Genomic DNA, 27,535 nt, shown 5'->3' with positions numbered 1-27,535 from the left:
TATTTTAAGAGTGCAAGATCACATCAATCCTTGACCAAAGGGAGAATAAATTTTCAGTGCTCAATCCAAGATAGCCACATGCAAGTCACCTTTGTGGTTTTGGACCAAGCTCTTCCTTTGAATGACATAACACAGAAGAGAGTTTGGGACTACCCTTGGTTTCTCAGGAGAAGAGGTGGGGAGCTCTGATTCACTAAGCCATTCTGTATAACACACTTGGGCGGTGGCCAGGCTCACAGTTGTCCTGACACAGTGGCTTAGATCAGATTGGTAGGGACAGGATTGGGAAGGATGATGTGACACAATTTTCATTTTTGGACTCCAGTCTGGTTTTCCAAACCAGTGCTTCTCAAACTTTAATGTGCATACAAATTACCCAGGGATCTTGCTAAAATACAGATTCTGGTGCACTGGGTCTGAGGTGGGCCATGAATTTTTAACTCCCAGGTCATGCTTTTGCTGCTGGTCTGTGGGCCAGACTTTGAGTAAGAAGATCCAAAGGTATTTCTTAAATATTCTTAGGTAGAATGACAATTAGTGGCCACTAGTAGGGTGAAGATGTATTACACTTTAACAAAATAAAACTTGTTCCTGAAATATATGTACAAACAAGATGCCATTTTTAAAAGCACCAAGATTCCACAGACCATATTGACCATACTATCTGGGTAAGTCACAACTTCAAGTAGTCTGTCGTCTTACAAAGACCCTGTATCTTGATTCTTGATGAAAAAATCTGATCCCTATAATCAGAAGCTTGCTATTAATTGAAGTGCTAACTAGAAAAATCCCCTTTGCAGTACAAGAATAATAAAAGTCCGGGCCGAGCCCGTGGCGCACTCGGTAGCGTGCTGCGCTGGCAGCACGGCGACGCTCCCGCCGCGGGTTCGGATCCTATATAGGAATGGCCGGTGCACTCACTGGCTGAGTGCCGGTCACGAAAAAGACAAAAAAAAAAAAAAATAATAAAAGTCCTTTTCCATTATTATTTCCCAAATTTATTTGGCTCATTGAGCATAGATTTTGACTGAACCTCTTTAAAGTGGAAACACATTTAAAAGTGATATGTGCAGAGCAGGAATCAGCTAACATCAGAGGGGGAATAAAACACTCATCTCTAGTTTTCTGTATCTGAAAAGAAAAACCTGTACTGCAGAAGGATGGTAATTGGCTCTCTGTATCATCAGGTAAGAGGGTAAGGAAAGGGAAAAATATCCTAAAATACAAATCCAAAATAATCAAAGAAGTAGAAAAAGTAGAAATACAATGGCAATTTAGATCATTAAGAGAGATCTGGAAATTGGAATATGCCAATTGTGTTCCCACATGGCTTAATCGAACGAAGGTGAAGAAGGTGGGATAGAGACTGAGAATCTTACACAGAACCCTCTGTTCTTACTTAGCAACGAGGTAGACCCCATGATGGTGATGCAGCGTTTGGGAAAACTGGTTCCAGCAATTCTTTCTCTCTAGAGCAATATCCACCTGTTGCAGTCCAGAGCAATTCAGCAGATGTCTTAGGGCATCTCGTGCATAGCTAAGGCCCCAAAGAAGAACAGAGTCATCACTCGACAGTGACCTTCACATGATTAGTACACAGGGACTACCTTTTCATTCCATCTTGGGCAAGATACAGGTTTTGAGAAAGGGGATATCTTAAAGGAAGGAGATTGCTAAATGCTCTTCATCCTTTCTGATTAACAGTACATGGGGTGAGGGGTGAATTTGAAATTTTAGCACATAAAATCTAGGGTTAATCACAGAACAGTCTATTAGTTTATCAGCTTATTTGCAAGAGATGTTCAATGATGTAATGACTTGCTAAAGATGTTGCTTTTCTTCTGTGGATGCCTTAAATAGGATATATTCTTATCTACTTGGGATGATGTTGTGCATGTCTGCTTGGAGGACAGGGGTGAATTATATATATTAATGAGACTGATTGTGTTTTAGAGCTCTGCCTGGCTTAGAAGTTCATTCTAGACAAGCACAAGTAGCAGAGAGTTGGGTTGGGGTCTTCCCGCAGGGCAGTGAGACTAACTGTGCTCTTGGAAAAAAGAGGGTTGCTGAACCTCTCCCTATGTAGACAAATGACTGCATGTTGTCATAAGCCCACACATTGCATTCCAAACTGCAAAACAACTTTACGATTCAGAAAGCACATTTGTACACACCATTTTATCCTGCATGTACAATAACCCTGAGAAGTTACCATCAGAGAATAAATGGCAGAGCTGGAACGTGTCTGGCTTCAGATCTAATGATCCTTCCTGCTCTCTCCCCGCTTGGTGGCCTCTCATTGATGTGACAGTGAGTATGGCAGGAATAAAGAGTCTTCTGTGGTAGTGGTTCTTTATATGCTATACACATACTTAGGAAAGGTAAGCTAAGTTCTAGGTACTCATGATAGTTACTTTTCTGAAGGTATTCCACCCTTCAGAGGAGAGAAAACTGTGATAAATGAATGCACTGTACACGGGCTCATAAAGAATCTCACATGAACCCAAGAGAGTAGAAATAGTAGACAGCTTGATGCTTATCTCTTATTTAATCTGAAGTAACCAGTACTGGCTCACAAGTGCTTGTCCTGTGCTGTCAGTCTCAGTTCACAACTGTAGAAGATTTGGAGCATGAGGGCCATCAATAGCTGGGGGAATAACTGGGCCACAGCTTTCTTGTAAGAACCAACTGGCAGCAACGTGCACAGGGCCTGAGATGCCTATAAGGGAAGGAAACCAGAGTTAAGAATGTAACTACCTCACCTAAACCCAGTCACCTTACAGAGGGGAGAAAGGGAGGGACTCTGCAATCCTCCCCCAGACTGCTTGAAGGAAGCCTGGAGCATGAACGTGTATTCATTCATTCAATAACAGCTACTAAATCAATTGTGAACCAGGAAATGTGCCCTGAATTCCGTAGCAAGGGGCTCTCAAAGCACTGTTTAAAAAACAAACAAAGCAGGGCTGGCCTGTGGCTCACTTGGGAGAGTGTGGTGTTGATAACACCAAGTCAAGGGTTAAGATACCCTTACTGGTCATCTTTTAAAACAAACAAACAGACAAACAAACAAACAAAGCAAAACAAACAAACAAAAAACCCTGTTCGCAAACCAGTGGGAAGCAACCTGGTTCCCAAGGAGGACATACATCCCAAGGCCTCCTTCACATGTGGCCATGAAGAATAATCCTCCTAATAACCCAGGTCCTTCTTGTGCTTAAACAATACAGGGAAGTGAGATATTCCAGGGGAGGCAGGCCAGGTCACCACCAGATTTTTTGGCATACTGACCGCTGCAATAAGCACCCACATCAGAAATACACATGCCAATACCTCATATTTGTGATGCAATGCCAATTATTTTTTCGAATATATCTCTGTAAGTCCTGAATTTACTATCCCAGGAAAGGAGATTTTGGTCCTTAGGAGATATATAACAAGGTACACAAATGAGATTAGGCCTTCTCATGCCTACAAAAGTCTATATGATCTAGCTGGTGGCTACCTCTCTGATATCTCCTACACTTTCTATCCTGCTCAATTCACTTTGGTTCTTTGGCCTCCTTGCATGCACTGATATACCAGGTCAACTCCCATCATTACAGAGGCTTTATCCCTTCTGTCTGTCTAGAACTCTCCCTCCCAAGAATCACACCCTCTAGTGATTCGGGTCTCTAATTAGATGTAACCTCAGTAAAGAGGCTTGCCCTGACCAACTTACCTAAATCTGCCAGTCATTTTCTTTACCACATACCACTTTATATTTCTTCTAAGCTTTATACTATCTGACAAATGACACACTTATTTGTTCACAGTCTGTGTCTCTTACCAGAATGTGTGTTCCACTTATCAGTGTGTGGCACATAGTAGGCACTCAGTAAGTACATGGTGGCTGAAGGGATGGGTGAGAGGAGGACTCTGTCAAGAAAGCATGACTGAGTCTGCGGGAAGATCGGGAAAAGAAAGTTGATAAGAAGATACACTCATGTGATTTACCGCCACAGGCATCATGTTGGTAGTATCCAGAGAGAAACGCTTCCTTTGTTCTAGGGTCTCCTGCATTTCTCCAGGCTTTGCTTTCAGTATCAACAGGATTGTCTTCAGCACATGAGGGGCCACGCTTGACTCAGATCCTGCCGCCTGCCACATCAGAATCAGAGTGCTGCAAACACAGCCCCCACCCCCACGATGAGAATCATACCTTTGTCCTTTCCTTCTCGACGCGATGACATGAATCAGAACGAATCTTAGCTTTGCATCTTTATATCACAAAGACACTGCAGTCAAGTCCAAAACAGACTAAGATTCCCATTTCACAGGTGAGGAAATGGAGCGTTAGGGGGTTTTATCAAATTCGCATAACGTCACACTGAATGTAAGGATCAAGGTTGGGATGGAATCCAGATTCAGATGCTTTCAAGCTTGAGACCTTTCCATAATACAACTTCCTGCCTTAAACGCTGTTAATAGTAGAGAAGTAATCCCTTCCTTTCCAATGTACAAACTGTAAAATGAGTGGTGTGATATTATAAACTCTTCTAATGCGCCTGTTAAATTCATACTGTCCCATAGGCTCACATTAGCATTTTTTTCTTCTTAAATATTTCTTGTGATCCTAGACCACAAATTTCAAATGAACAGTGAAGGGACAGGGGACTCCCAAATTCCACTTGGGAATTTTTAAATTTTTATTTATTTTTAAAATCTGTTCATATTTATTTTTCTTCCTTTTTTGATCTTTTTTAAATTTGGGGATTTTTAATGTTTCATTCTTTCATTGGTGGGTAGACATATCTTATATTTGTCCTTCATAAACAAGAAAAACACTCATGAATTTTTTTCCTCACACAAACACACAAAAAGGAGTAAATTCACAAATGGAAAGGAAAGGGAGAGGTATGTTCCTGCGGGATATGTAGCAGAACACAATTTATAGCCTCAGAGAAGTAATCCTGACACTGATCATTTCTACTGTGTGTCAGATGTTGCATAAGGATACAAATAACATAGATGCTCTTATTTAAGTCGTACAATCATCCTCTGTGAAGCAAAAATAGATCGTTTCTTTCAGAAGAAAGAAACCAGGTGTGGTCATGACAGATGAAGATTTGAGCCCAGCTCCACCTGACGGTGGAGCTTGTGAACAAACCTGCAGCAGAAGGGGGACGGAGGGTCGCTTACTTGTCTGCTGGGACTGGGTAGTCCATAAGTTGAAAGATGACCTTCTTGGGTGAAGCGCGTGTCAACAAGGTGATGACCTGCAACATAGCATCCTTCCTAATGTGAGAGGAATTTTCACTTAGCTGCTTATGAATAGCATCCACAATCTTAGACACCTAGAAGAGAAACTTCACAAGTCAAAAAAGTCTCCAGTTCCGTGGTCACCTCTAAACAGAGGCATTTCTCGAGCCTATGAATTCAGTCCTTCTTTGAAAGACCAAGGCAGCAATTAACATGCAAATAAACATTAGCAGAAAGCATATTTATATTATGTCTACCCAGTGCAAAATATTTATTTGGATGAGGAATAAACCTGCACAATTGTGGAGAATGGGAAAATACCTATTTAAAAAAAAATTTTTTTTAAATATATTTTGGGAGGGTAGATTTCATTATATAAGACATATAAGTTCAGTGTAGAAAAAGACTGTGGTTACTAGAGGTGGGGAAGGGGAGGGGGAGGTTAGTGAGAAATTGGTAAATGGGCATAAACAATGATTGTGTTTTGTGATGATGAATACGCTAATTATCCTGATTTGATCATCATATATTGTACACAAGTATTGATAGTCAACTCCGTACTCCACAAATATGTATAATCAATTATGTTTCAATTAAAAAATAAAATAAAATAAAATATGAATAATTCAAGTCCTTACAAAAGAAAGTCAAAACAATGGAACAGAGGAACAATGGAACTATATTGGTTAACAGAGGTGGGAAAGGGGGGAAGTGGTAAGGGAGGAATCAGTAAAGGGCCACAAAAAAGGATTACATCATATAATGTTGAATATACCAATTTAAGAACAAAACAAAACAAACAAACAAATAAACAAACTCTTTGAAAATTAAAGAATATTTGAATCTATGTCTTGAAGGGATGAACCACGTAGTGGAGGAATGACCAAGAATGGTAAACACTAAGCCATAATCTTGCAAACTCTACTCATAGGTCACGTTAGTTTTATTTTTTTCCCTTTCTACTCCTTCTTGAACAAGGAGAGTTCTAGCTAGACCTAGAATTTGTCTCAAATCAACAGTAGTGTATTCAGCATCAAATTTAATCCACCCACCCAGATCACCTTACTTTTTATTTGGCAAATACTCCTCAGAGTTTGTAAACTGCAAAGTTGGTTGATGTGAATTTACATTACACTGCAGTTGTATCATATGCAATTAGGTTATCTGTGCACAACCTTCTACTCCAAGCAAAAGAAAAAAATGAATGAAGTGTGAAGCAGTGCAGGGCACTCATCCTACCACATATGCTCCAAGGTGAGCAGAAATGAGAGACATTAAACCACTGTTCTTCTCCGTAGACCTCTTAACTGCAGGGTTTAGAGCTTCTGTCCTCCTCCTAGTTTAAATGAGGCACACCTCTAAAACAGGCCAGCTATGTCACTGGGTGCTCAATTATAAAAATGATGATTTGTTTTAATTCCTGAGCAAGAATTTTATGTGTTAGATTTATTTAGAGATTGTAAGCCCATATATTATATGTGCAATTTAGGGGATTTTCAGGGATATTTCTAACAATTTACAATTTTTTCTTATAATTGACTTTAGACCCTAACCCTGTTTAAGACCAGAATCCATCGTATTCAGTGGTTCAGTTGTTTGTGGGAGCTGGAGTAGAGTGATGATTTATGTTGATGATCTCCATTGTTGTCTGGTTTTTTCTATGATTAGTGATTTCACAGCAGCAGAGGCTGGTTTTGTACATCTAGTTTTCTGTTTGGCCTTTCTTCTTCTCCCTCTCTGGGGACTTGGTATGGCTTCATCTGGCTTCCCTTTGAGTGCTCTTTCCTCCTTCATTAGAGGAGAACTCTATTTTGTCAAAGAAATGAGTGTCGCCCTCCAGTTTTCTCTCTGGTTGTGTTTGCCCTTTGGAATGCTCCTGTTTGGAACAGTGGCGGATGTTCTCCATGACAAGTTACTTCCCTTTTTCTGCTCTCTGAATTTGCGTAAGAGCTCTCAGTTTATTTTCAGTCATATCATACTGCTACGTGTGGAGAGGGAACTGGGAGTTCAGTCCTCACGTCACCATCAGGGCTGGTTTCATGGGCCCGTGACCTATGCATTTACACAGGGCTCCATGCTCAGAAAGTCCCCTTTGTTTAAAGCTCTGCTGTTGCCATCTTGAAATTTTTAATAATTTAATCTTTGGGCTTGTGTTTTGCAAGTCAAATCCCATGGGACAATGGAGCAGAGAAGCAACTCACAATATGTCAATCTGCCATTATTCCCGTGGCCTAATTCCTGTGCAGTGCTCACAATGCCCTATGTGCCCAGAATTCCAGTGGACCTGTAATGTGCGAGTTCAGTGGGAAAGCAAAGTGAGTACAAGATAAGCATCTTATTGAAACTGCAGCCACTTAGTCAGAACATGATGACATGGAAGAAAAGAGAAAGATAGGGCAACACGTAAAAGCTTTTCCTTTCAGTCTTTCCTTACTCATCAATCAACTGAAGGTAGAGAATGTTAGTAGAATATGTGAATGACAAAAATTGAAATAAAAACAGTTGAGTTAGTTTTGTGGAGTGTTTCCACACTTCTGGTAATACTGAAATACATATGTAGATATGAATTACAAAATACAAATTGCATTATTTTGGTGATTCTACATGAGTTAAATGCTCTTATATTGCCATTTATAACTGGCAATGCATAATATAAATATGGATAGTAAAATGTGATCTGATAATTGACAATTTTAGTTATTCTTTGTACTTAGAAAGACATTAAATAGCAAATAAAAACACCATGAAGAATTGAGGGAGAGATTACAGAGGAAAGGAAAAAACTTCATATGCCTGTACATTTAATGGCACTTTTTCCCTATGTTGTAAAGCAGCAGCTCCACATGTCATCTTGCACTGGCCCCACAAATTATGTAACCAGCCATCCACCAGGCTGAGTCCTTGAAAACTTTCCTTAAAGGCTACATAGGGGGTTTCAATTACAGTTGTACTGTTTCATTGTTATTAATCTATTTCTCTAAAAAATTCAGAGCAAATATGGCAAAATATTTTGATTTAATATGATTGGTAGGTGAATATTTATTACATTATTCCCTAAAATTTTCCATATGCCTGTAATATTTCTCAAAAAAGCCTCATTTTATTAAAGTGACATAATGAACACTAGCAAGAAATATGTATGAAAAGAAATAGACATATAGCGAAGGCAACAAGTTCACTTTAGAGAGTAAACTCTGTGGCTCCCCTGCTCACTGCCAAGTGTCTTACCATAGTGACCTTCTGGGCATGATATTCCAGAGTCAATTGCAGGATGGATGCTGCCTCAGATGAAATTTTATGATCAGGTGCAGAAAGTTTCATCAGGAGATTCCACACAAAGTCAGTCAGCAAGGAAGGCAGTAGAGTTTGTCCTACATTCTGAAACCAGAAAGGAGCATTGTGACCTTAGGCCTCACCTACACCGACATGAAGAAGACAGCTAGACTCAGACCTTGTGGGGGAAGCCTCAAGGGCTAGGCAAGGCCACAAGACTTTCGGAGGTCCTAGGCACCTTTGCTGTTGTGGGCCTCTCTCTCCATTAAAATTTATTAGAAATTATATATTTACCACAGTGCTGGTATAAAGATGACTGTAATCCAAGCAGAATTACATTTAATTTTTTCTTCTCATTTTAAAACAATTCAGCTGTTAGAATATTATCACAAGCTTCTTCAACTTTGGAAAGGAGTTTGCTCAGATTAAAAACAAGTGTGGTTAGTAGAAGACGCAGGAGGGGATGGGGTGAGAAAGTCAAGGTGACTCCAAGGTGTGGACTTTTCTCTTTCCCAGAGAGGGATTAAGAAGCAGGGAGAGATAAAAGGCCTATATGTCCGTGATTGGGAAATAAGAACTACCATTCAAACAATCCCCTTTTAAAGTTAGGGGAATAGCCATAGACCATAAAATTTGAACAAAATTACATGATTATCAATCTCTCAGTTAAGAAAATGAATGAGCCAAATTTTCTCCTTTTGACTTTATATGGAAAAGAAAAGTCATTCTCCCAGGTACAGAAGATACCCAATCTCACAGGTAAAAACTTTTCTGCATCCCATTAGAAAGGATGAAGTATTTCTCTTTTTGGCCAATAGGGCAGGATTGAGGTTAGCGGCAGCCCCCCCTCCCACTGGGCAGTGGAGTGAGAAATAATTATCTGGAAAGTTCTGGAAGCATACTAAAGGAGGATAACCAAGGCTTGGCGAGGTGAACTAAATATCATAAATAGTTTGTCCTACTTTAAGAAACCCAGGTTTAATTATATAAGATGCCAAATCAAAAAAAAAAAAAAAAATCACTGGAAGGGGGAATATTCTCTTTTGCATACTTGTTCACTCAACAACATCAAAAAGTTACTTTAACATCTATCTAAAACTTGTAGAAAAAGCAATTCCCAGTGAAACTTAGAGATAGTGTTCAAAGTTTCTGTCATGTGAAGGGGCAGAGGAGCAGGAGATTACATGCAACAATAGGGTTTGCTTTATAAAACATGATCTACACAAAACTTCAGGAATACACCAATCACACAGGATAGACTCTCTCGAGATCACCTTTATCTTCTGGTTCCTACTATGACATCATGTTACATATTCTTGATGCTACTTGTTTTAAATGGCTGTGTAATATATTCCATAATTTGTCATTTATTTCTTTATGTCTAACATACACTTTTTAAAACCATACATCTGCTGATAACACCAAGGTCCAGGATTTGATCTCTGTGCCAGCCAGCCACATAGAAAAAAGAAGAAAAAAAAAAAAAAAAAAAGCACACAAAAACCATACGTATGTGACGAACACCTTTTTGCAACACAAATAGATATATTATTTTGGGTTATTGTCTTTCTAAAAATTCTCTTAAGTGAAATTAATAGTTTTTCGGTATAAACTTTTTTTTAATGTGTTTTTTTTTTTAGTCAAAGACACTTTCGTGGCTCTCTGTGGATCCTTTACAAGACAGTGTCCTCTCTTACAACCGGTCACTATGTAAAAGGAGTGTGTCTTAGTTCTTAGTTTGAGAACCGCTTTTCTTTTGTTTTTTCAATCCAATCCTGCAATTTAATGCTGTTTTCCTTCTGGTTATTTGGTCTAGCAACCTTGCTGCTTATACTCCTATATGCATCTTATGGACTTTGTCTTTGGCTATGATCCTCTTGGTCTCCTTGCTACAACTTTGGCTTCTTTCAACATACCTCTTCCATCTACTTCTGAAAAATCCCTAGCTCTGTGTTGTCCGGCTAGCGCTCCTACACACAGTGCTAGCACTAGGCTTGCTTTGGTCTCACAGTTGGGAACTGAATAATGACATGATGACAAGGTCTCAGGGCACCTTCCTTCAAACACAAGGAATTCTAAACCTGATAAACATTAGATTCAGATAAGAGGGGATACCATCCTGCAGGTGATGATAGTAAGCCTCATAAACCACGGGCAGAGGCCCTGAGGAGGCTTCTAGTCCTAGGCTCACTAGCCCAATCCTGGCACTCAGGATTTCAATTCCAGGGCACTAGAGTAGTGGATGGATGGCTAAAGAAGGATTTGCTTGTAAACCTACACAGATGCCTGGTTTCATGTAAATGGATGACTTCATAGTCAGCCAGGCTTGTGATTTTTGAGGGGAGGTAGGTAAGAATAACCCTTGGTTCTGGAAAGAGATGCCATCATGCATACACCTATTTAAGTATTTTTGACCATATCATTTTAGATGTATTGTTTCTGCATCTCGTGGACCTTCCACAATTCTAGCCACCTCCGCCATGGAAGGAGAAGGCACTGCTTTATATATGAAGTTTAAGGAAGAACCTCTAGACTCTTCCACTTCAACAGATGAGCTACCTGAAGGACATCCCCATCAGTTTTGCTGAGATATTGGCTCAATGTCTGTGGCTAGAAGGCCACCTGCTGGACAGCCCGACATGAGCCCTTAGTGCTAGGTGATTTCTCAAGATTACTTTGAAGAAGGTGAAGGAATGTATAGAGATCACAGCTTGGTTCTCTCAAGACACGGGACAGTATAGAAACTACTTAGTACCGAGGTTTGCCATGTAAGCTTTTTTCATTTTTCATGTTTTCCTTTGATAGCTCTTTTAAGCAAAATGTAAGTCACAAAGTCATTATGATATTTGTGGAGTAAATTATAATAGTATTGACAATTCTGTGATTGGTGACTCCATTAATTTTGCTAAATAATTTCCCCATTTTGAGTGAAACATTTCTTAGCCAGACAAAAAGAAGCATGACTAGGAAACTCCTATCTCATTTTCACTTTATAAAAATTAAATAAAACAGTATATAAATTGCTATCTTTGGGAAAAATATATCTTCTTATTAACAGAGATAAAAATCAGGAAACCAAATACTCTGTAGATCATTTACCTTTTGTCTCACCGATTTTTTTTTTTAATGGAAAAATATTTATTAAAAATATAAATTTTGTTGAAATAAGTTGCCACTAAGAGTAATAACATGTCTGAAGCAAAAACCACAGGATAAAGTGGGGGCTAAGTTACCTGAGCAATTTTAGTTTTGTCTCTTTGGAAGATCTTGTGTAGGCATTCTCTATCAGAGGAAGAAGTCAGGAGGTAGTGACTCTCATGCTTAGTATACTTTGTAGGTTTATCTTTTTCAAATTCTGCAGAGTTAAGGAAAAGAGTTTAAGGTTTTTATTTGATCTCTGGTTTCTTCTATGACATTGCCTGCCCAATTCTAGAGATCTGAAGGTTTCTGAATATTTAATTCTTTGCTCATAGTTTAGTCACATAAAATGTTGTAATGGCACTGACCCAGAATTTATTAAGTGTTTAAGAGAGGCCATAGGAAATATGAACAAAGGACATGAATAATTTTAATAGGTTGACCAGGTATCAGATACAGTTAGGCCATCAGATGCATTGTTCAGTGTACTGGAAAAGCTATTGATGAGTTGGAGGGTCTTTTGGTGGGAGAGCAGACTTTTGGTGGAGGCATTTTGAAAAGAGCTGAAGAGTGGTATATGAGGAAAGCCAAAATGTCTCAGTAAAAGCTTCAGGTGCATTTGTCTTTAGTTCCAGAGAAGGTGGGTTTTAAATAATTTTCTTTGTTTTTATTAGCTTTATGGAGATATAATTGACATATGACATATTTAAATTGTACAACTTGATAAATTTTTATATATGTATATCCCTTTGAAAACAGTCCCACAGTCAGAAAAGTGAATATAGTGCCTTCAAATGTTTCCTAATGTCTTTTTGTAAACCTCGCACCTGCTCCCTGTACTTACCCCCTGATTTTAAGGCAACCACTGATCTTCTCTCTGTCAAGTTTGTATTTTCTATTTTATATATGTGGAGTTGTACATTATGTACTCTTTTTTTTGTTGTTTGGCTTCTTTTACTCAGCAAAATTATTGAGATTCATCTATGTTTTTACGTGCACCAATAGTTCATTTATTTTTACCCATAAATACTATTATTTTTTGTGTGTATATATCATAATCTCTTTATCCATTCACCTGTTGATGGATATTTGGGTCATTTCCAGCTTTTGGATATTTCAAACAAAGGTGCTATGAATGTTCATGTACAAATGTTTGTACAGAAATTTGTTTTCATTTCTCTTAAATAAATACTAAATTGTGGAATGACTGGAACACATGGTAGATATACATTTAGCTTTTTAGGATTCTGTCAAATTATTTTCTACAGTTGTTTCACCATTTTACATTCCCATAAGGAATGTCTGTGAATTCCAGTTGCTATACATCCTTAACAATACATGGCATCATCAGTCTTTTCATTTTTAGACATTCTCATGGGTGCATAATGGAATTTCATTGTAATTTTAATTTACATTTTTAAAATAAATGTATATTAAACATCATTTGATGTGCTTTGCCATCTGTGCTACCTTGGTGAAATGACTATTTAAATCTATTGTTATTTTTAAAATTTGGTTGCCTTTTTTCTTATTGTGTTTTGAGTGTTATTTATAAATTTTAGATAGTCTTTTATCAGATGTGTAATTTGTAAATATTTTCTCCCAGTCTATTAACTATTAACAGTGATTTTCAAAGAGAAGAAATACTTACTTTATTATTTTTAAAGTTTATGAATCATGCTTTTGGTGTTGTAGCTAATAAATCTTTGCCTAACCTGAGGCACGAATTTCTCCTAGTTTTCTAGTTTAAGGTTTTACATTTAGTGCTATTACCCATTTTGAATTAATCTTGTGTATTATGAAGTATGAATCCAAGTGGGTTTTGTTTTTTTGCATATAAACATCCAATTTTTCCAACACCAGCACTGAATTGGGTTTGCACCTTTGTGAAAAATCAATTGATTAGATATTTGTGGATCTATTCTATTCTATTCAATTGAGCACAATGTTCAATAGAAGTAGTGACAGTGCACATCCTCGTCTTGTTCCTGATCTTTCAGGGAAATTATTCAATGTTTTGCCATTAAGTATATTATTAGCTTTAGGCTTTTCATGGATGCACTTTATCAAATGAAGGAAGTTGGGCCGAGCCCGTGGCGCACTCGGTAGAGTGCTGCGCTGGGAGCGCGGCGACGCTCCCGCCGCGGGTTCGGATCCTATATAGGAATGACCAGTGCACTCACTGGCTGAGTGCCGGTCACGAAAAAACGAAAAAAAAAAAAAAAAAAAATGAAGGAAGTTTCCGTCTACTCCCAGTTTACTGAGAGTTTTTATCAGGAATGAATGTTGGATTTGATCAAATGCTTTTTCTATATCTACTGAAATGATTATATAGTTTTATATTTTGTCTGTTAATATGGTAAGTTGCATTGATTGATTTTCAAATATTAAATTAACATTGCACTCCTGGGATACATTTCACAGTTATGGTGTACTATTATTGTTATATATATTTTTGTATTTCATTTGCTAAGCTTAAGAATTTTTGCGTCTATGTTCATGAGGGACATTGATCTGTAGTTCTTTTGTTTTTATTTATTTTTTTCTTGTGATGTCTTTATCTGGTTTTGATATCACATTAATGCTGGCCACATAGAATGAATTGGTAAGTACTCCCTCATCTTCACATTTCTAGAAAAATTTGTATAGAATTAGCATAATTTCTTTCTTAAATGTTTGCTAGATCATTTCAGTCTGGAGGTTTTTGTGGTGTGTGGGTCTGGAGTTGCAAGAAGAGATTTAATTTCTTTGATAGATATAAGGGCATTCATGTTATCAATTTATTCATGAGTGAGCTTTGATAAATTGTGTATTTGAATGAATTTGTCCACTTGATCTAAGTTGTCAAATTTATTGACATAAAATTGATCATAGTATCCTTATTACTATTGTAATACTCATAGAATCTCTAGTGATGTCACTTCTCTCATTCCTGACATTGGTAATTTGTGTCTTCTGTCTTTTTCTCCCTTGATTGTCTCAATGAATATGCTTTTGGCTTCATTATTTTTTTCTTATTCTTTTTCTGCTTTCTATTATGCTGGGTTTTATTCTGATTTGCATTTTCCTTCTTCTGTTTATTTTTGGTTTTATTTGCTCTTCTTTCTCTAGTTTATTAAGATAACATCTGAGGTCATTGATTTGAGACCTTTTCCCTATTCTAAAATAGGTATATAGTGCTATGAATTTTTCCTCTGAATACTCCTTTAGCTGCATCCCACAAATTTTTAAATTTTGTATTTTCATTTACATTCAGTTCAAAGTACTTTTGCATTTTTACTTCCTTCTTTGACCCATGAGTCATTAGAAGTATGCAATCTAGTTTCTAAATATTTTGGATTTTCCAGATATCTTTTTGCTTTTGATTTCTAATTTAACTCTGTTTTGGTCAAAGAGTAATTTAAATTTCTTGAGACTTGTTTACAGCCTGGAATATAATCTGTTTTGGGAAATGTTCTCTTTACCAAAAGAATTGAAAATAATGTTCATTTTTCTATTATTGGTGGAGTGGTCTACAAATGTCAATTTGCTCAAGTTGGTTCAAGTCTATATCCTTATTGATTTTCTGTGTAATTAAGAATTATTGAGAGGTAATTATATTATTGAATTATTGAGAAAGGGGTTTTGAATTCTTTGACGGTAATGGTGAATCTCTCAGTTTCTCCTTGAAGTTCTCTTTTTGTTTAATGCATTTTAATTTCTTATTATAATGTATTTTTGTTTTAAGGTACATAAGTGTTTAAGATTGTTATGTCTTCCTAATTAATTGACCTCTTTATCATTATGGAATGACCCTCTTTTTCTCTGGAAGCATTCTTTGCTCTGAAACATATCATTTTTATATTTATATAGCCAATCCAGTTTTTAAAATTAGTGTTAGCATGTTATATGATTTTCCAGCTTTTAAGTTTTAATTTGTTTGTGACTTTATATTTAAATTGGGTTTCTTGTAGGTGACATATAGATGAGTCTTACTTTTTATTGAATTTGACAATTTCTGCCTTTTCATTTGAGGTATTTAGAACATTTACATTTATTGTGGTTAGGTGTAAGTTTTCTCTTGATTCCTTATTGTTTATTTGTTCCATCTGTTCTTCTTTCTATTTTTCCTGTTTCACCTTCTTTTGGATTAAGTATTTTTTAAAATAATACCTATTTTATTTTATACTATTAGGAAATAAATGTCTTTTGAAAATGTCATAAAAGTTTTGCTTCTAAAAGTTATTTAAAATATTTCAGCTTCATACAACAGATAATTTCAAACATAAAAGTAGAGACTAATGTAATGAACACCTCTGTAACCATTGCTTAGCTTCAAAAATTAACATTTTCTCTGTCTTATTTAACATATCCACTTTCTGTTTTTATTTATTTATTTATTTTAATTGATGCATATTGATTTTATGTATTTATGGGGTACAGAGATATTTCAATACATATATACAATGTGTGATTATCAAATCAGAGTAATTAGCATATTCATCATCACAAAACTTTTTCATTTCTTTGTGATGAGAGCATTTGAGTTCTTTCTTCTAGCTAATCAAGAACATAGAATTAATTATTGTTTATTATAGATGCCTATCACTACTGTAGACCATTAGAATTTATTTTTACTATCTAGCTGTCATTTTGTACCCATTAACGAACCTCTCCTTATCCCCTCACCTCCCCTTCCCAGCCTCTAGTAACCAAAATTCTACTCTTTCTCTACTTCTACAGGCTCAACTTTTATTTCTTTACTTCCCACATATGAGTGAGAACATGTGTTATTTATTTTTCTGTGCCTGACTTATTTCACTTACCTAATGTCTTCTAGACTCATCCATGTTAATGTAAATGACAGGATTTAATTCTTTTTTATGGCCCAGTAGTATTTCGTTATGTATATGTCCCACTTTTCTTTATCTATTCATCTGTCAACAGATACCTAGGTTGACAACATATTCTGGCTATTGCAAATAGTACTGCAATCAACATGGAGGTGCATATGTCTCTTTGGTATGCTAATTTCCTTTCCTTTAGATAATTACCCAGCAGTGGGGTTGCTGGGTCATATGGTAGTTCTATTTTTAGTGTTTTTGAGGAACCTCTATACTGTTTTCCATAATGGATGTAATAATTTACAGTCCTACCAGTGGTGTATATGGGTTCCTCTTTCTTTTCATTCTTGCCAGCATTTGTTATTCACCGTCTTCTTGATAACAGACAATCTAACTGGGGTGAAATGATATCTCAATGTGGTTTTGATTTGTATTTCCCTGATGATTGGTGATAATGAGCATTTTTTGTACACCTGTTGGCCATTTGTATAGCTATTAAGAAATGTCTATTCAGGTCATTTTCCCATTATTTAATTGGATTATAATTATCTTTTTTTTTTTTTTTTGCTGTTGAGCTACCTAAGTTCCTTGTATACTCTGTGTATTATTAATTTCTTGTTGCATGAATGGTTTGCAAATATTTTTTCCCATTTTTCTGGTTGCCTCTTCACTCTATTGGATTGCATTCTTTGCTGTGCAGAAGCTTCTTAGTTTTATGTTATCCCATTTGTCTATTTTTGCTTTTGTGGCCTGTGCTTTAGAATTCTTCTTCATGTAATTTTTTTCCAGATCAATGTTTTAGAGTGTTTCCCCTGTTTTCTTCTAGTAGTTTTATAGTTTAAGGTCCTACATATAAGTATTTAATTCATTTTGCTATATTTTATATATGGTGAGAGATACGGGATCTAGTTTCTTTCTTCTGTATATGGATGTTCAGTTCTCTCAGCATGATTTACTGAAGAGATTGCCCTTTCCCTAATATACGTTCTTGGTAACTTTGTGAAAAAATAGGTTGGTTGTAGAAATGTGGATTTATTTCTGGGTTCTCTATTCTGTTCCATTGGTCTAGGTGTCTGTTTTTAATGCCAGTACTATGCTATTTTGATTATTATAGCTTTGAAGTCTATTTTGAAGTCAGTATGCCTCCAATATTGTGCTTTTTGCTCAGGATTGCTTTGGCTATCCAGGGTGTTTTGTGGTTTTAAATGATTTTTAGGATTTTTTTTCTATTTCTGTGAAGTATATCATTGGTATTTTCATAGAGATTGCATTGAATCTGTAGATTGCTTTGGGTAGTGCTATGGGTTAAAAGTGTCCCCCAAAAGTTCATGTATTGGAAACTTGATCTCCATTGTAACAGTGTTAGGAGGTTGGGAAATCCTATAATGGTAATTAAAAGGTGAGGCCTATACAAGGTCATTAGATTGTGAGGACTGTACCCTAGTGAATGGATTGATCCATTGATAGCTTAATGGGTGGTCATAGGCATGGTTATGATGACTTTATAAGGAGAGCAAGTGAGAGTGTTAACTCACTCTTGCTCTGCCATTCTCACCATGTGATACTATAAGTTGCTGAAGAAAGTCACCCCACCAGGAAGAAGGCCCTCACCAGATGTCTTCCCTGTACGGTGAACTTCCCAGCCTCTGAAACTATAAGAAATAAATTTCATTTCTTTATACATTATCCAGTTTTAGGTATTCCATTATAAGCAACAGAAATGGATTAGTACAGGTAGTATGGTTATTTGGGCCATATTAATTCTTCCAATTCATGAACATGAGATGTCTTTTCATTTTTTATGTGTCCTTTTTCAGCTCTCTTATCCATTTTTTGTACTCTTTGTAGTAGAGATCTTTCATCCCCTTTGTTAAATTTATTTTTAGGTATTTTATTTTATTTTATTTTATTGGTAGCTATTGTAAAATGAGATTGCTTTCTTGGTTTCCAAATGTTTTCATGATGGTAGTTATCATTCTCTTGCTTCCAGATGTAGGGCTCCTTTAAGGATTTCTTGTGGAGCCAGTCTAGTGGTCAATTTTCTCAGATTTTATTTGTCTGGAAAAGACACTATTTCTAGTACATTACTGAAGGATTGCTTTGCTGGGTACAGTAATCTTGGCTGGCAGTTTTTGAGTTTTTTTTAAAACTTCAGTACTGTGAGTATATCCCATTCTCTCCTGGCCTGTAAGGGGTTAGCTAAGAAATCTGCTGTTAGTCTGATGAGGATTTTCTTACAGGAGACTTGATGCTTTTCTCTTGTTATTTTTAGAATACTTTCTTTGTCCTTTACTTTTGATAATTTCAGTACAATGTGCCTCAGAGAGGACCTTTTTGGGTTAAATCTGTTTGAGGATACTTGGTCTCTTTGATCTGGAAGTTCATACCTCTCCTCAAGCTTGGGAATTTTTCAGTTTTTTTTTTAAAAGAGGTTTTTGATGCCTTTCCCTCGCTCTTCCCTTTCTGGAACACCAATAATGTGAAGGATTGTATGCTTAATGTCCCATAAATCTCATAGACTTTCTTTGTCCTTTATTATTCTTTGTTTATTTTTTTTCTTCTTGTTCTTGTCCTCCTCCTCCTCCTTATTGTTCTTCTGTGTGTGTTCAATGGGCTTATTTTAAAAGACCTTTCTTCAAGTTCAGAAATTCTTCTGTTTGATCAAGCCTGTTACTTAAGCTTTCAATGTATTTTTAAATTAAATTAAATTTATTCTTCACTTCCAATATTTCTGCTTGTTTTTTTAATGATATCTATCCTTTCTTGAATTTCTCATTCAGATCATTAATTGTTTTTCTGATTTAATTTAATTGTGTATCTGTATTCTGTTGTATCTCATTGAATTTCTTTAAGAGTATATTGCTGAATTCCTTTTCAGGCATTTCATAGATTTCCTTTTCTTTGGGGTCTGGTACTGGGACATTATTTTATTCCTTTGGCAGTGTCATGTTTCCTTATTTTTTCATGTTTCTTGTATCCCTATGTTGATGTCTGGTCATCTGGTGGAACAGTCACTTCTTCTAATTTTCTGGAGTAGCTTTTGAAGGGAGAGACTGTTTCCTGTAAATGTATTCTACAGTGTTGGTTGGATAGTGCATTTTAGAACTGGTTTTGGTGAGTGCATTAGTGTAGTCTCCATGTGATTTCTTTGACTGTTGTCAACATTGAAGTGGTCTACAAGTGCCTCAGTGGCCTAGACACTGTGGAACATGGCAGCTCCTTGATGGAGTGATGATACTGGGAGAGATTGCTGGGGCTGCGGTTGGGACTTTGAGCCTCTGTAAGATGCACTACTGTGGTCAGCCAGTCCTCAAACGAAGTGTGTGACCCTGGAATGGGGTTGCTGGGGTCTTAGAACTTTGGGGTTTGGGGAGAGGTGCTGTGGTAATTGTATAAACACAGCTAAAGAGAGTGGGCTTGCCAGGGAAATAGGTGAGATCATGGAGCCCAGGGACAAATACTAGGGCACTTGGTAGCTCCTCAGTCGGGGTGGCCAACCCTTGGGGGATGTTGCTGGGACTGTGGTTGGGACCTTGGACTCCCAGGAGAGATGCTTGGGAATTCTGAAACTCCTCAGCTGAGTAGGATAGGCAAGATCTCAGGTGCCTAGAAGAGATGTTGGAGTGATCTTCAGCTTCTCAGCTTGAACGGGTGACTCCAGGCAGGAATGTTGGGTCATGACCAAAACTTCAGATTCCTGAGAGAGACACTAAATTACTCTGAAGCTTCTCAGCTGGACTAGGTGACACTGGGTGGGGTTGCTGGGATCACTGGCAAGATCTTGGGACCTTGGAAGAAGACTTGGGGCACTCTACAGCTACACAGTTGAATGGGTGACTCTGGGTGGGATCACTGGCACAGCAAGCATGACTCTGCATTCCCAAGAGAGACGTTGATGTGCTCTGAAACTCCTCAGTTGGAATGAGCCATTCTGGGTCAGATTGCTGGGACTGTGGGTGAGACTCACCACCTGCAAGAGAGACTCTGAGGCACTCCTCAGCTCCTCACTGGAGTTGGTGACTCTGCCTAAGGTAACTGGGGTCACAGGTGGGACCCTGCATTCCCAAGAGAGATGCTATGGTGTTTTGCAGCTTCTTAGCTTGAGTGGATGATTCTGGTAAAGTTTGCTGTGGTTGTGAATGGGACCCAGCACCCTGGTAGAGATGCTAGAGACCTTGCAGCTTCTCAGTTGGAGTGGTTAACTGGGCAAGGTTGCTGGGGCCATGGGTGGGACTCTGTGCCTCCAAGAGAGATGCTGGGATGCTCTGTAGCTCCTCAGCTGGAGTGGGTGGCTCCAGGTGGGCTCACTGGAGCCACAGTGGGATTCTGTGTTCCTGAGAGAGGCACACAGGTGCTCCACTGAAGACAGGAGGGCTGATAATTTTGGCAGAAGGCCCCAATTGGTTTGCTCAAAGACTCTGGAAGATCATCAGCATTTTTTGTCGTGGGGGTGGCCTCCCCATTGTGTTATACTGTCTGTTCTCAGGGGTGCAGGGTGCTGTGTGGGTTTGGGTGCTGAAGTCATAGTGTGACTATTGGGTCTCTGAGCAGAATGCACTCTGGTGTTGGCTTTGATCCCAAAGTGGTTATGTGCTGTGGCAGCCTGAGTTCCAGAGGATGGGGGGCTCAGCATGAATTCCCTCCCTAGAATAATGCAGTCATATGGGTTCCAAAAAGCTTCCTTTACTGGGCTCATGGCCTGCAAGGGCTGTGTGCCTCTCTTGAAGCTAGGATTGCAGGTGTCCATGGTGGGAGTGTAGACCTTTGGGTTTTTTTTTTTTGCTTAATATTTCCCTGAAGTGAATCTCTTCTGGCTCTGAGCCAATCTCGGTTGGGCACTTCACTTGTCTTTCTATGCTGCCATCCTCAGGGGGTCTTCACTGTTTTGCTGAACTCCAGTGCTTTCTCCTAGACACTCTATTCAACGTGTGATAATCCATTGGTTGTTTTGGACTTTCTTTCTGTCAGAAGTGAAAGCTGGGTGACTTTAGTCAGCCATCATGAACCAGAACCTTAGAATTAAGTATTTTTTATGATTTTATTTTATCTCTATTGGGCTTATTAACTTAAACCATATTATAAGTTATAACTTATATTTTTGCTTATAATAATTATTATTTTTTTGCATTTTCAAAACTAAAATCAATTTTATTTTACAGAGATATGGTTAATCCTATATTTATCCAGAGGTTTTAAACACACAAGGCTTTAGTTATCAGGCAGATGAACAAATGTGTAAAGCAACTAGGTGTAATACAATAGGGAAATGTAAGCATTGTTTAGAATATAGAATATTTTTGTTTATAATTGTTTGCCATATTACCTTAGGGGTTGTTTTAGGGGTGACGTGATACATCTTTAACTTATCACAGTTTACTCTCATATGTGGACTGTTGCAGTTCTCGTTTTTAGCAATCCTCTCTGATACTCTTCCTTGTGAACTCTAGCTATCTTGGTCTCCCTGGACTCCTAATTCTGTCTCTTCAACTTGATGAGACCATTAGGTTACCTTTTCCTGTGCTAGACCCTAGAAACTGACTCTAGGTGGTAAGCTCAGGCAATTATAGACCCAACCTTATTTGTTCCCATCTTTGCATCTGTCAAGAATCATTGTCCTTTATTATCTGATGTCCAATAAATTAGGAATCATATGTGTGTTTGTGTGTAATGTATATTTATATTACCTTTATAAATATATATATAGTCATTATATTATATTTATAAATACATAGATAGTTATTTCTGATGGGAGGGTAAATAGGGGAATTCTGTTCTCTGCTATTATATCCTGGACAGAAGCTGAGTACACAACAAATATTTTTAAACTTTGTTTTGAGATGCAGTTACATTACTTGGAAATAGTCTGATTCTTTTAGGTCTTGCTTTCGTGCTTTGCTAGGCAAGCCATAGCAGCATTTGTTTTAGTCTTAGGCCAATTTTCTACCACTATTGAGGCAGGAATCTTCTGAGTATTCTATTTGAGCCCAATTAGAGGCAAAAATACGCCCTTTTAAAAAGTCTCATTGGTAACCACTCTCCTTCTTTTTCCTCCATGACTTCACCAAGCATTTCTGTCCCCACCATTAAACTCTAAATGCTAATATAAGCAAAATACTTTATAGACTTTGAAGAACCAAACTATACCATTACTAGAATTTCTTGACAATCCTAAGACAATTTTTAAAAAGCACATTTTAGAAAGTGGAGCTATAGATCTTAGGGCAGGATTAAGAAATTCACAGACATAGAGCATTCCTGAAACCCACACATAAAATGATTAGGAACAGATTCTTAGTAATCCTTAGAAAATAAGGTGAATTATTTTTACCATTCTGAATTTTTGCAATGCAAAGGAGGTGATACATTCCCAAGGATGCTTGTTGTGTGATTGAGGAATCAGCATGGGAACACAAAAGAGACATTTCTGCTGCCAGACCACCCAAACAGGGAGCATCGACACTTGTCTAATGAAGAAACAAAAGAGAAAATGCATTTGCTATCCATAGTCAACATTAAATATCTGCATCTGATCCTCAAGTATTAGACTAGTATTAGAGGATAAGCTTGAGTTTACAAAATCTGTATTCAAATTTTGACTCTGCTACTGAGTGTCAATTTCCTCATCTGTGAAATGAAGATTACATATGCCACCTTGTAACAGTTATAGTAGGGAGTAAAGGGTAACACATGACAAGAAAGAAAGTTCCTAGCAAAGTTCTTGGAAATAATAGTGACTCAGCTAATGTTAGTTTCTATTCCACACAGCAGGTAGAAATTTGCAGGTAGCAAATTCCCAGGATATGGAGAAATAGGATGGAGGTAGATTTACAAAATCTTTAATGCTTCCTTCCTCACATGTGAAATACTTAAGATGACTCTGTAAATCACTGGGGAAGCATGACTTATCCTTCTAAATTAGTCTGACTTGTCTGGGTAAATTCATTTTTTTAAAACTCAGAGCATTTGCTTTTGATGCCAAAGCTACTACCATAATGTTTATGTGTTTCCCCCCCCAACAACTTTCTTGACACAGAAGCTGTTCAAATATTTAGATTTTCATCTTGACTGACTTATTTGCCCAGATCAAATGCAAATAAAGGGAGTAGAGACATAAAAGAAGAGAGGAGAGTTGAAAGAGACATTTGCTTTTACAAAGGTAGGAGTACCCATTATCAATTGTGTGTATGTGTTTAAACTCAAAACGGCTCTGCCCACATGTGGGTTTGACAATCTTGTGGCATAATCTGCAGGGTGTTCTTGTCTAAGATAAGTGATCACTTTTTCTGGATAAATGCTTTGATGATTGGAAGAAGTGTTAATGGTAAAAGTCAGAATCCAAGTGAACCCTCTAAGGGATCCCAAGGCCTGCTTTGGCTTCTTTCTACCTTCTTCAATACCTTTATCCTTGTACCTCATGTGGCTTGACTTACTCACACATCTCCCTCTCTCTCTTACACACACACACACACACACACACACACACACACACACACACACGAGTAATTCCTGAGAAAAAAGTGCGAAGTGACCTGAGTCATGAACCAAAGCCATAACTGAATTGGGAGGCTGGGAGTGATGGTTTTAATGGGAAGAGAGGAGATCATAAATTACTTTCTTCTGTGGATATTCTCCTTGGATTCTTTCCACCCATAATTCTTTGTAAAACTGGTCTGGGACTCCCCCTTTTAGGAGGCCCATGACTTAGGAGAATCTAGAAGCAGACAGTAGGAGCTGCCTCTCCTCCAGGCCCTAGGGAGAAATGCTGTCTTTCCCTGGATGTCCTTTTCTTTGGATTTACATTACAAGTTTCTTTTGTTCATCTGATGGCAAGATCTGGGACCACCATTGTGTTATGGGCCTAAGGAAAAAAGGTGCAGAGTTCTTTTTCTCTGTTGGGCATGAGGGAGGGGAGGTGCTTCTCACAGCTTAGCTCCCTGAAGTCAAAGACCATTTACAGGGAATTGGCCCTAAGATGTTATTGTATTACAGTTTTTGCCCCAAATATTCTTTCTGATTTTTCCTTCTCATGAACTTGTAGATGTATAATTCTTAGCAGGTGTTTTTGTAAATGAAGTTACTAGTGCTTTACTTCTCTTTACCAGACAAGATCTGTCTAGATGTATGTCTCTAGCTGGGTAGGTGTGGCCGTGTCTAGATTGTACTTTTACTTACTTTTGCCAACTAAAATGTGTGTTTGGGGAGTGGGGCATGGCCTAGGATAGGCCGAAAAAGGAGTAAGGCAGTGAAGACCATGGAGCACTTTGATTATACCTTGCACAGTCCCTTTGGAAGTGTGCTAGCCACAGTTACACCTCCGCAACACCAGACTTTGAGAACTTTCAATACAATATGTCCCTGATTTTATGGAAAATCTATGCAAATCCTACAAAAAAGCAGAGACTTAAGACCTGGAGAAGGGCAGCTTCTCAGTATTCACTCCTAAACCTAAGTATTTCTTAGTTTTCTGGCCATTTCTTATTTGATCTTTTCTTTGTAGATCTGGGCTCTGCAGTTCCTTATGTTAACGATAATGGTAGTTTTAAGTGCTAGATTCCAGAGGCAACTACTTCTAAGTTTTATAGCTGCATCTTCTGGAAGTCGCTCCTATATCTCTAAACAATGTACTTTCACTTTGTTTCTAACATCAGTTTGAGACATTGCCTATCTATTGCTACTATGATAAATTACAATTTATCTCAGTTACAACCCTCCACTTTGCCCCGATCTTCTCAACTGAGTATATTATTCATCATAGTACATTACTGTTTTAAATTCTTCTGCTTTTGTGTTTTAATAATAAATAACTTTTATTTCTGGTTTCATAAAATAGAGATATCTTGCCGATCCCCCACTTTATAAGGTAAGTGGTTGGGAGGGCTGTATTTCTCTTCAACTTCCCTCTGTCACTTCTACTTTCCTATTTCTGTTATCTGCAATTTTTTTTTCATTTTTTATGGTGAAATTTATGTATAACATAAAATTTACTATTTCAACCATTGTAAAATATGTAGTTCAGTGGCATTAAGTAAACTCACAGTGCTGTGCAAGCATCACCACCATCTAGAACTTTTTTGTCACCTCACGTAGAAACCCTCTCCCCATTAACTGGTCATGCTTTCCCTCCTTCCAGGCCTTGGCAACCACAAATCTACTTTTTGTCTCCAAGAATATTCCTATTCTATTATTTTCACAGAAATGAAATCATACAGTATGTAGCCTTTTGTGACTGGCTTCTTTCAAACAAACTTAGCGTAATGTTTTCAGAGTTCATCCATGTTGTAGCATTTATCAGACTTTATTTCTTTTCTTGGCTGAGTAATATGCCATCGAATAAATAGGCCACATTTTGTTTGTTCATTCATTTGTTGATGGAATTTGTGTTGTTTCCACTTTTTGACTATGTGAATTTTGCTACAATGAGCACTTGCATACAAGTTTTTGTTTGAATATATATCTAGGATTGCTGGGTGATATGGTAATTTTATGTTTAACTTGTTGAAGAACGACTAAGCTATTTCATCCACTTTTATTTTTGTATTGTTGAGTTCATAGCATTAACATTTCACTCAGCAACTCATTTAAGTTTTTGAGCATTTGGCCTATAGATCGGTCCTAAAAGTTGAAAATCGATAATATAGTCTCAATGTTGCTAGGTAAATTGGTTCAACATGCAGGCCGTGCTCACTTTAGTTATATTTCCATTTGTCATACAAATTCGTCTTCTCTACTCTTTTTGAAAACAAGTTCTCGTTAGTACCCTAAATTATCTTTCTATTTTTGGTAATCATTTTTTCTGTTTGTTATCTTTGACTGTTTCTTTTATTTGGAGGGTTTTCTCAGCTGTCTGGCAAACTCTGGTTGTTCATATTTCAGAATACAATGCTTCTTGATGGGGTGTTGTATATGAGCAAGGCTCACCACCGTGTCTATTTTGCTTTAGGGTGACTGGGAGGGGAGGCTGGGTTGTGCTGTAGCATATCTAAACAGAATGCAAGATTCTCTTTTTAAGGAACTTAGCAATGTTTTTGGGGAGAAAAAAAAGAGTTCTCAAATTTTGTCTGCCAATGAACTTATTGTGGGTCAAGGGGAATGGGAAGTAGCATAGATTTTCTGTATAAACTTCCGATTAATCTTTTCAATTAATGCCTATATTTCCAGCCTTTCTTTGACTCCCAACCCTCATCATTACTTGAGCTTTCTTAACTCCAAGCCTCTATGGGTTCCACAGGACAAATGCCTCCCTTTTTTGCTGTCCCCCATCTTAGTGATCATGGATGGGCTCTCAACATTCAGTTCCCCTGCCATGCTATTTCAGTTACCATCTTCTATCTGTTCTGTCTTCTAGAAGTTTGTCAACATCTGTAGCCCATTGAAATTCTCTTGGTTGCTGTGGCTGTGAATTTATACCTTTAACAAATTTTATTACTGTCATTTTGTGAGGACTCTGAAGGAAGAGGAGATAAATACATGTGGACAATCTGTTGGCTTAGTTGGAAATCCTCCATCCATCTTTAAATGCTGATGTGCTAATAAACAAAGCTAGAAAAAAACCCCTTCTGTTAATGTTATAAGATGACATGTTTAGCTCACATTTCTTTGCCCGTTGAAAATGGAATAGTTTAATTGAAGGAACAACTATTCTTTGAGTGCAGGAGTTTCTCTACCCCGATGGGCACAGGAGTCATGTGAGGGATATTATCATTAAAAAAAATTCTGACAGAACAGGATTGTTCAATAGGACAAGAGCCTCTGAAACTCTGGAAGACCTAGGTGAGATTATGAAGAGAAACGTATTCAGTGTACAAATGAACAGTAGTAGAGAACAGAATAGGTAGTTACACTTAGTTAGAAATGGGCAGAACAAGTATTCACCGATTATCTACAATTTGGCAGATACAGAGATATACTACCAGGCCTATGGGTAGCTCAGCTCTTAATTCATTAACAATATTTTTTGATTGTTTTGTTTTATGTATTTGTGTCCTACTCTATTGGTTCCACTGATTTACCCATCTTTCAAAGACATTATTTTAAAGAGAAGGTTAACTTAAGTGAAGTTTTAT

General features: G+C 37.5%; 1 protein-coding gene across 1 annotated transcript in view; it reads right to left on the bottom strand.

The window, feature by feature from the left end:
• The window catches only part of MROH9 (maestro heat like repeat family member 9), a 67,825-nt gene that overhangs the window by 31,963 nt on the left and 8,327 nt on the right, over positions 1-27,535 (bottom strand). The window contains exons 6-12 of the mRNA XM_063105909.1: positions 22,801-22,936; positions 11,745-11,866; positions 8,467-8,616; positions 5,179-5,333; positions 3,994-4,159; positions 2,577-2,719; positions 1,400-1,537 (exon numbers count right to left, since the gene is read on the bottom strand). Of these exons, the coding sequence (XP_062961979.1) occupies positions 1,400-1,537; positions 2,577-2,719; positions 3,994-4,159; positions 5,179-5,333; positions 8,467-8,616; positions 11,745-11,866; positions 22,801-22,936 (1,010 nt within the window). The remainder of the gene's footprint in view (positions 1-1,399; positions 1,538-2,576; positions 2,720-3,993; positions 4,160-5,178; positions 5,334-8,466; positions 8,617-11,744; positions 11,867-22,800; positions 22,937-27,535) is intronic.

This window comes from Cynocephalus volans, chromosome 8 (genome assembly GCF_027409185.1).
Source record: "Cynocephalus volans isolate mCynVol1 chromosome 8, mCynVol1.pri, whole genome shotgun sequence".
NCBI lineage: Eukaryota > Metazoa > Chordata > Mammalia > Dermoptera > Cynocephalidae > Cynocephalus > Cynocephalus volans.
The sequence above is the reverse complement of the archived record's forward strand: the minus strand, read 5'-3'. Positions and strand labels throughout refer to the sequence as shown.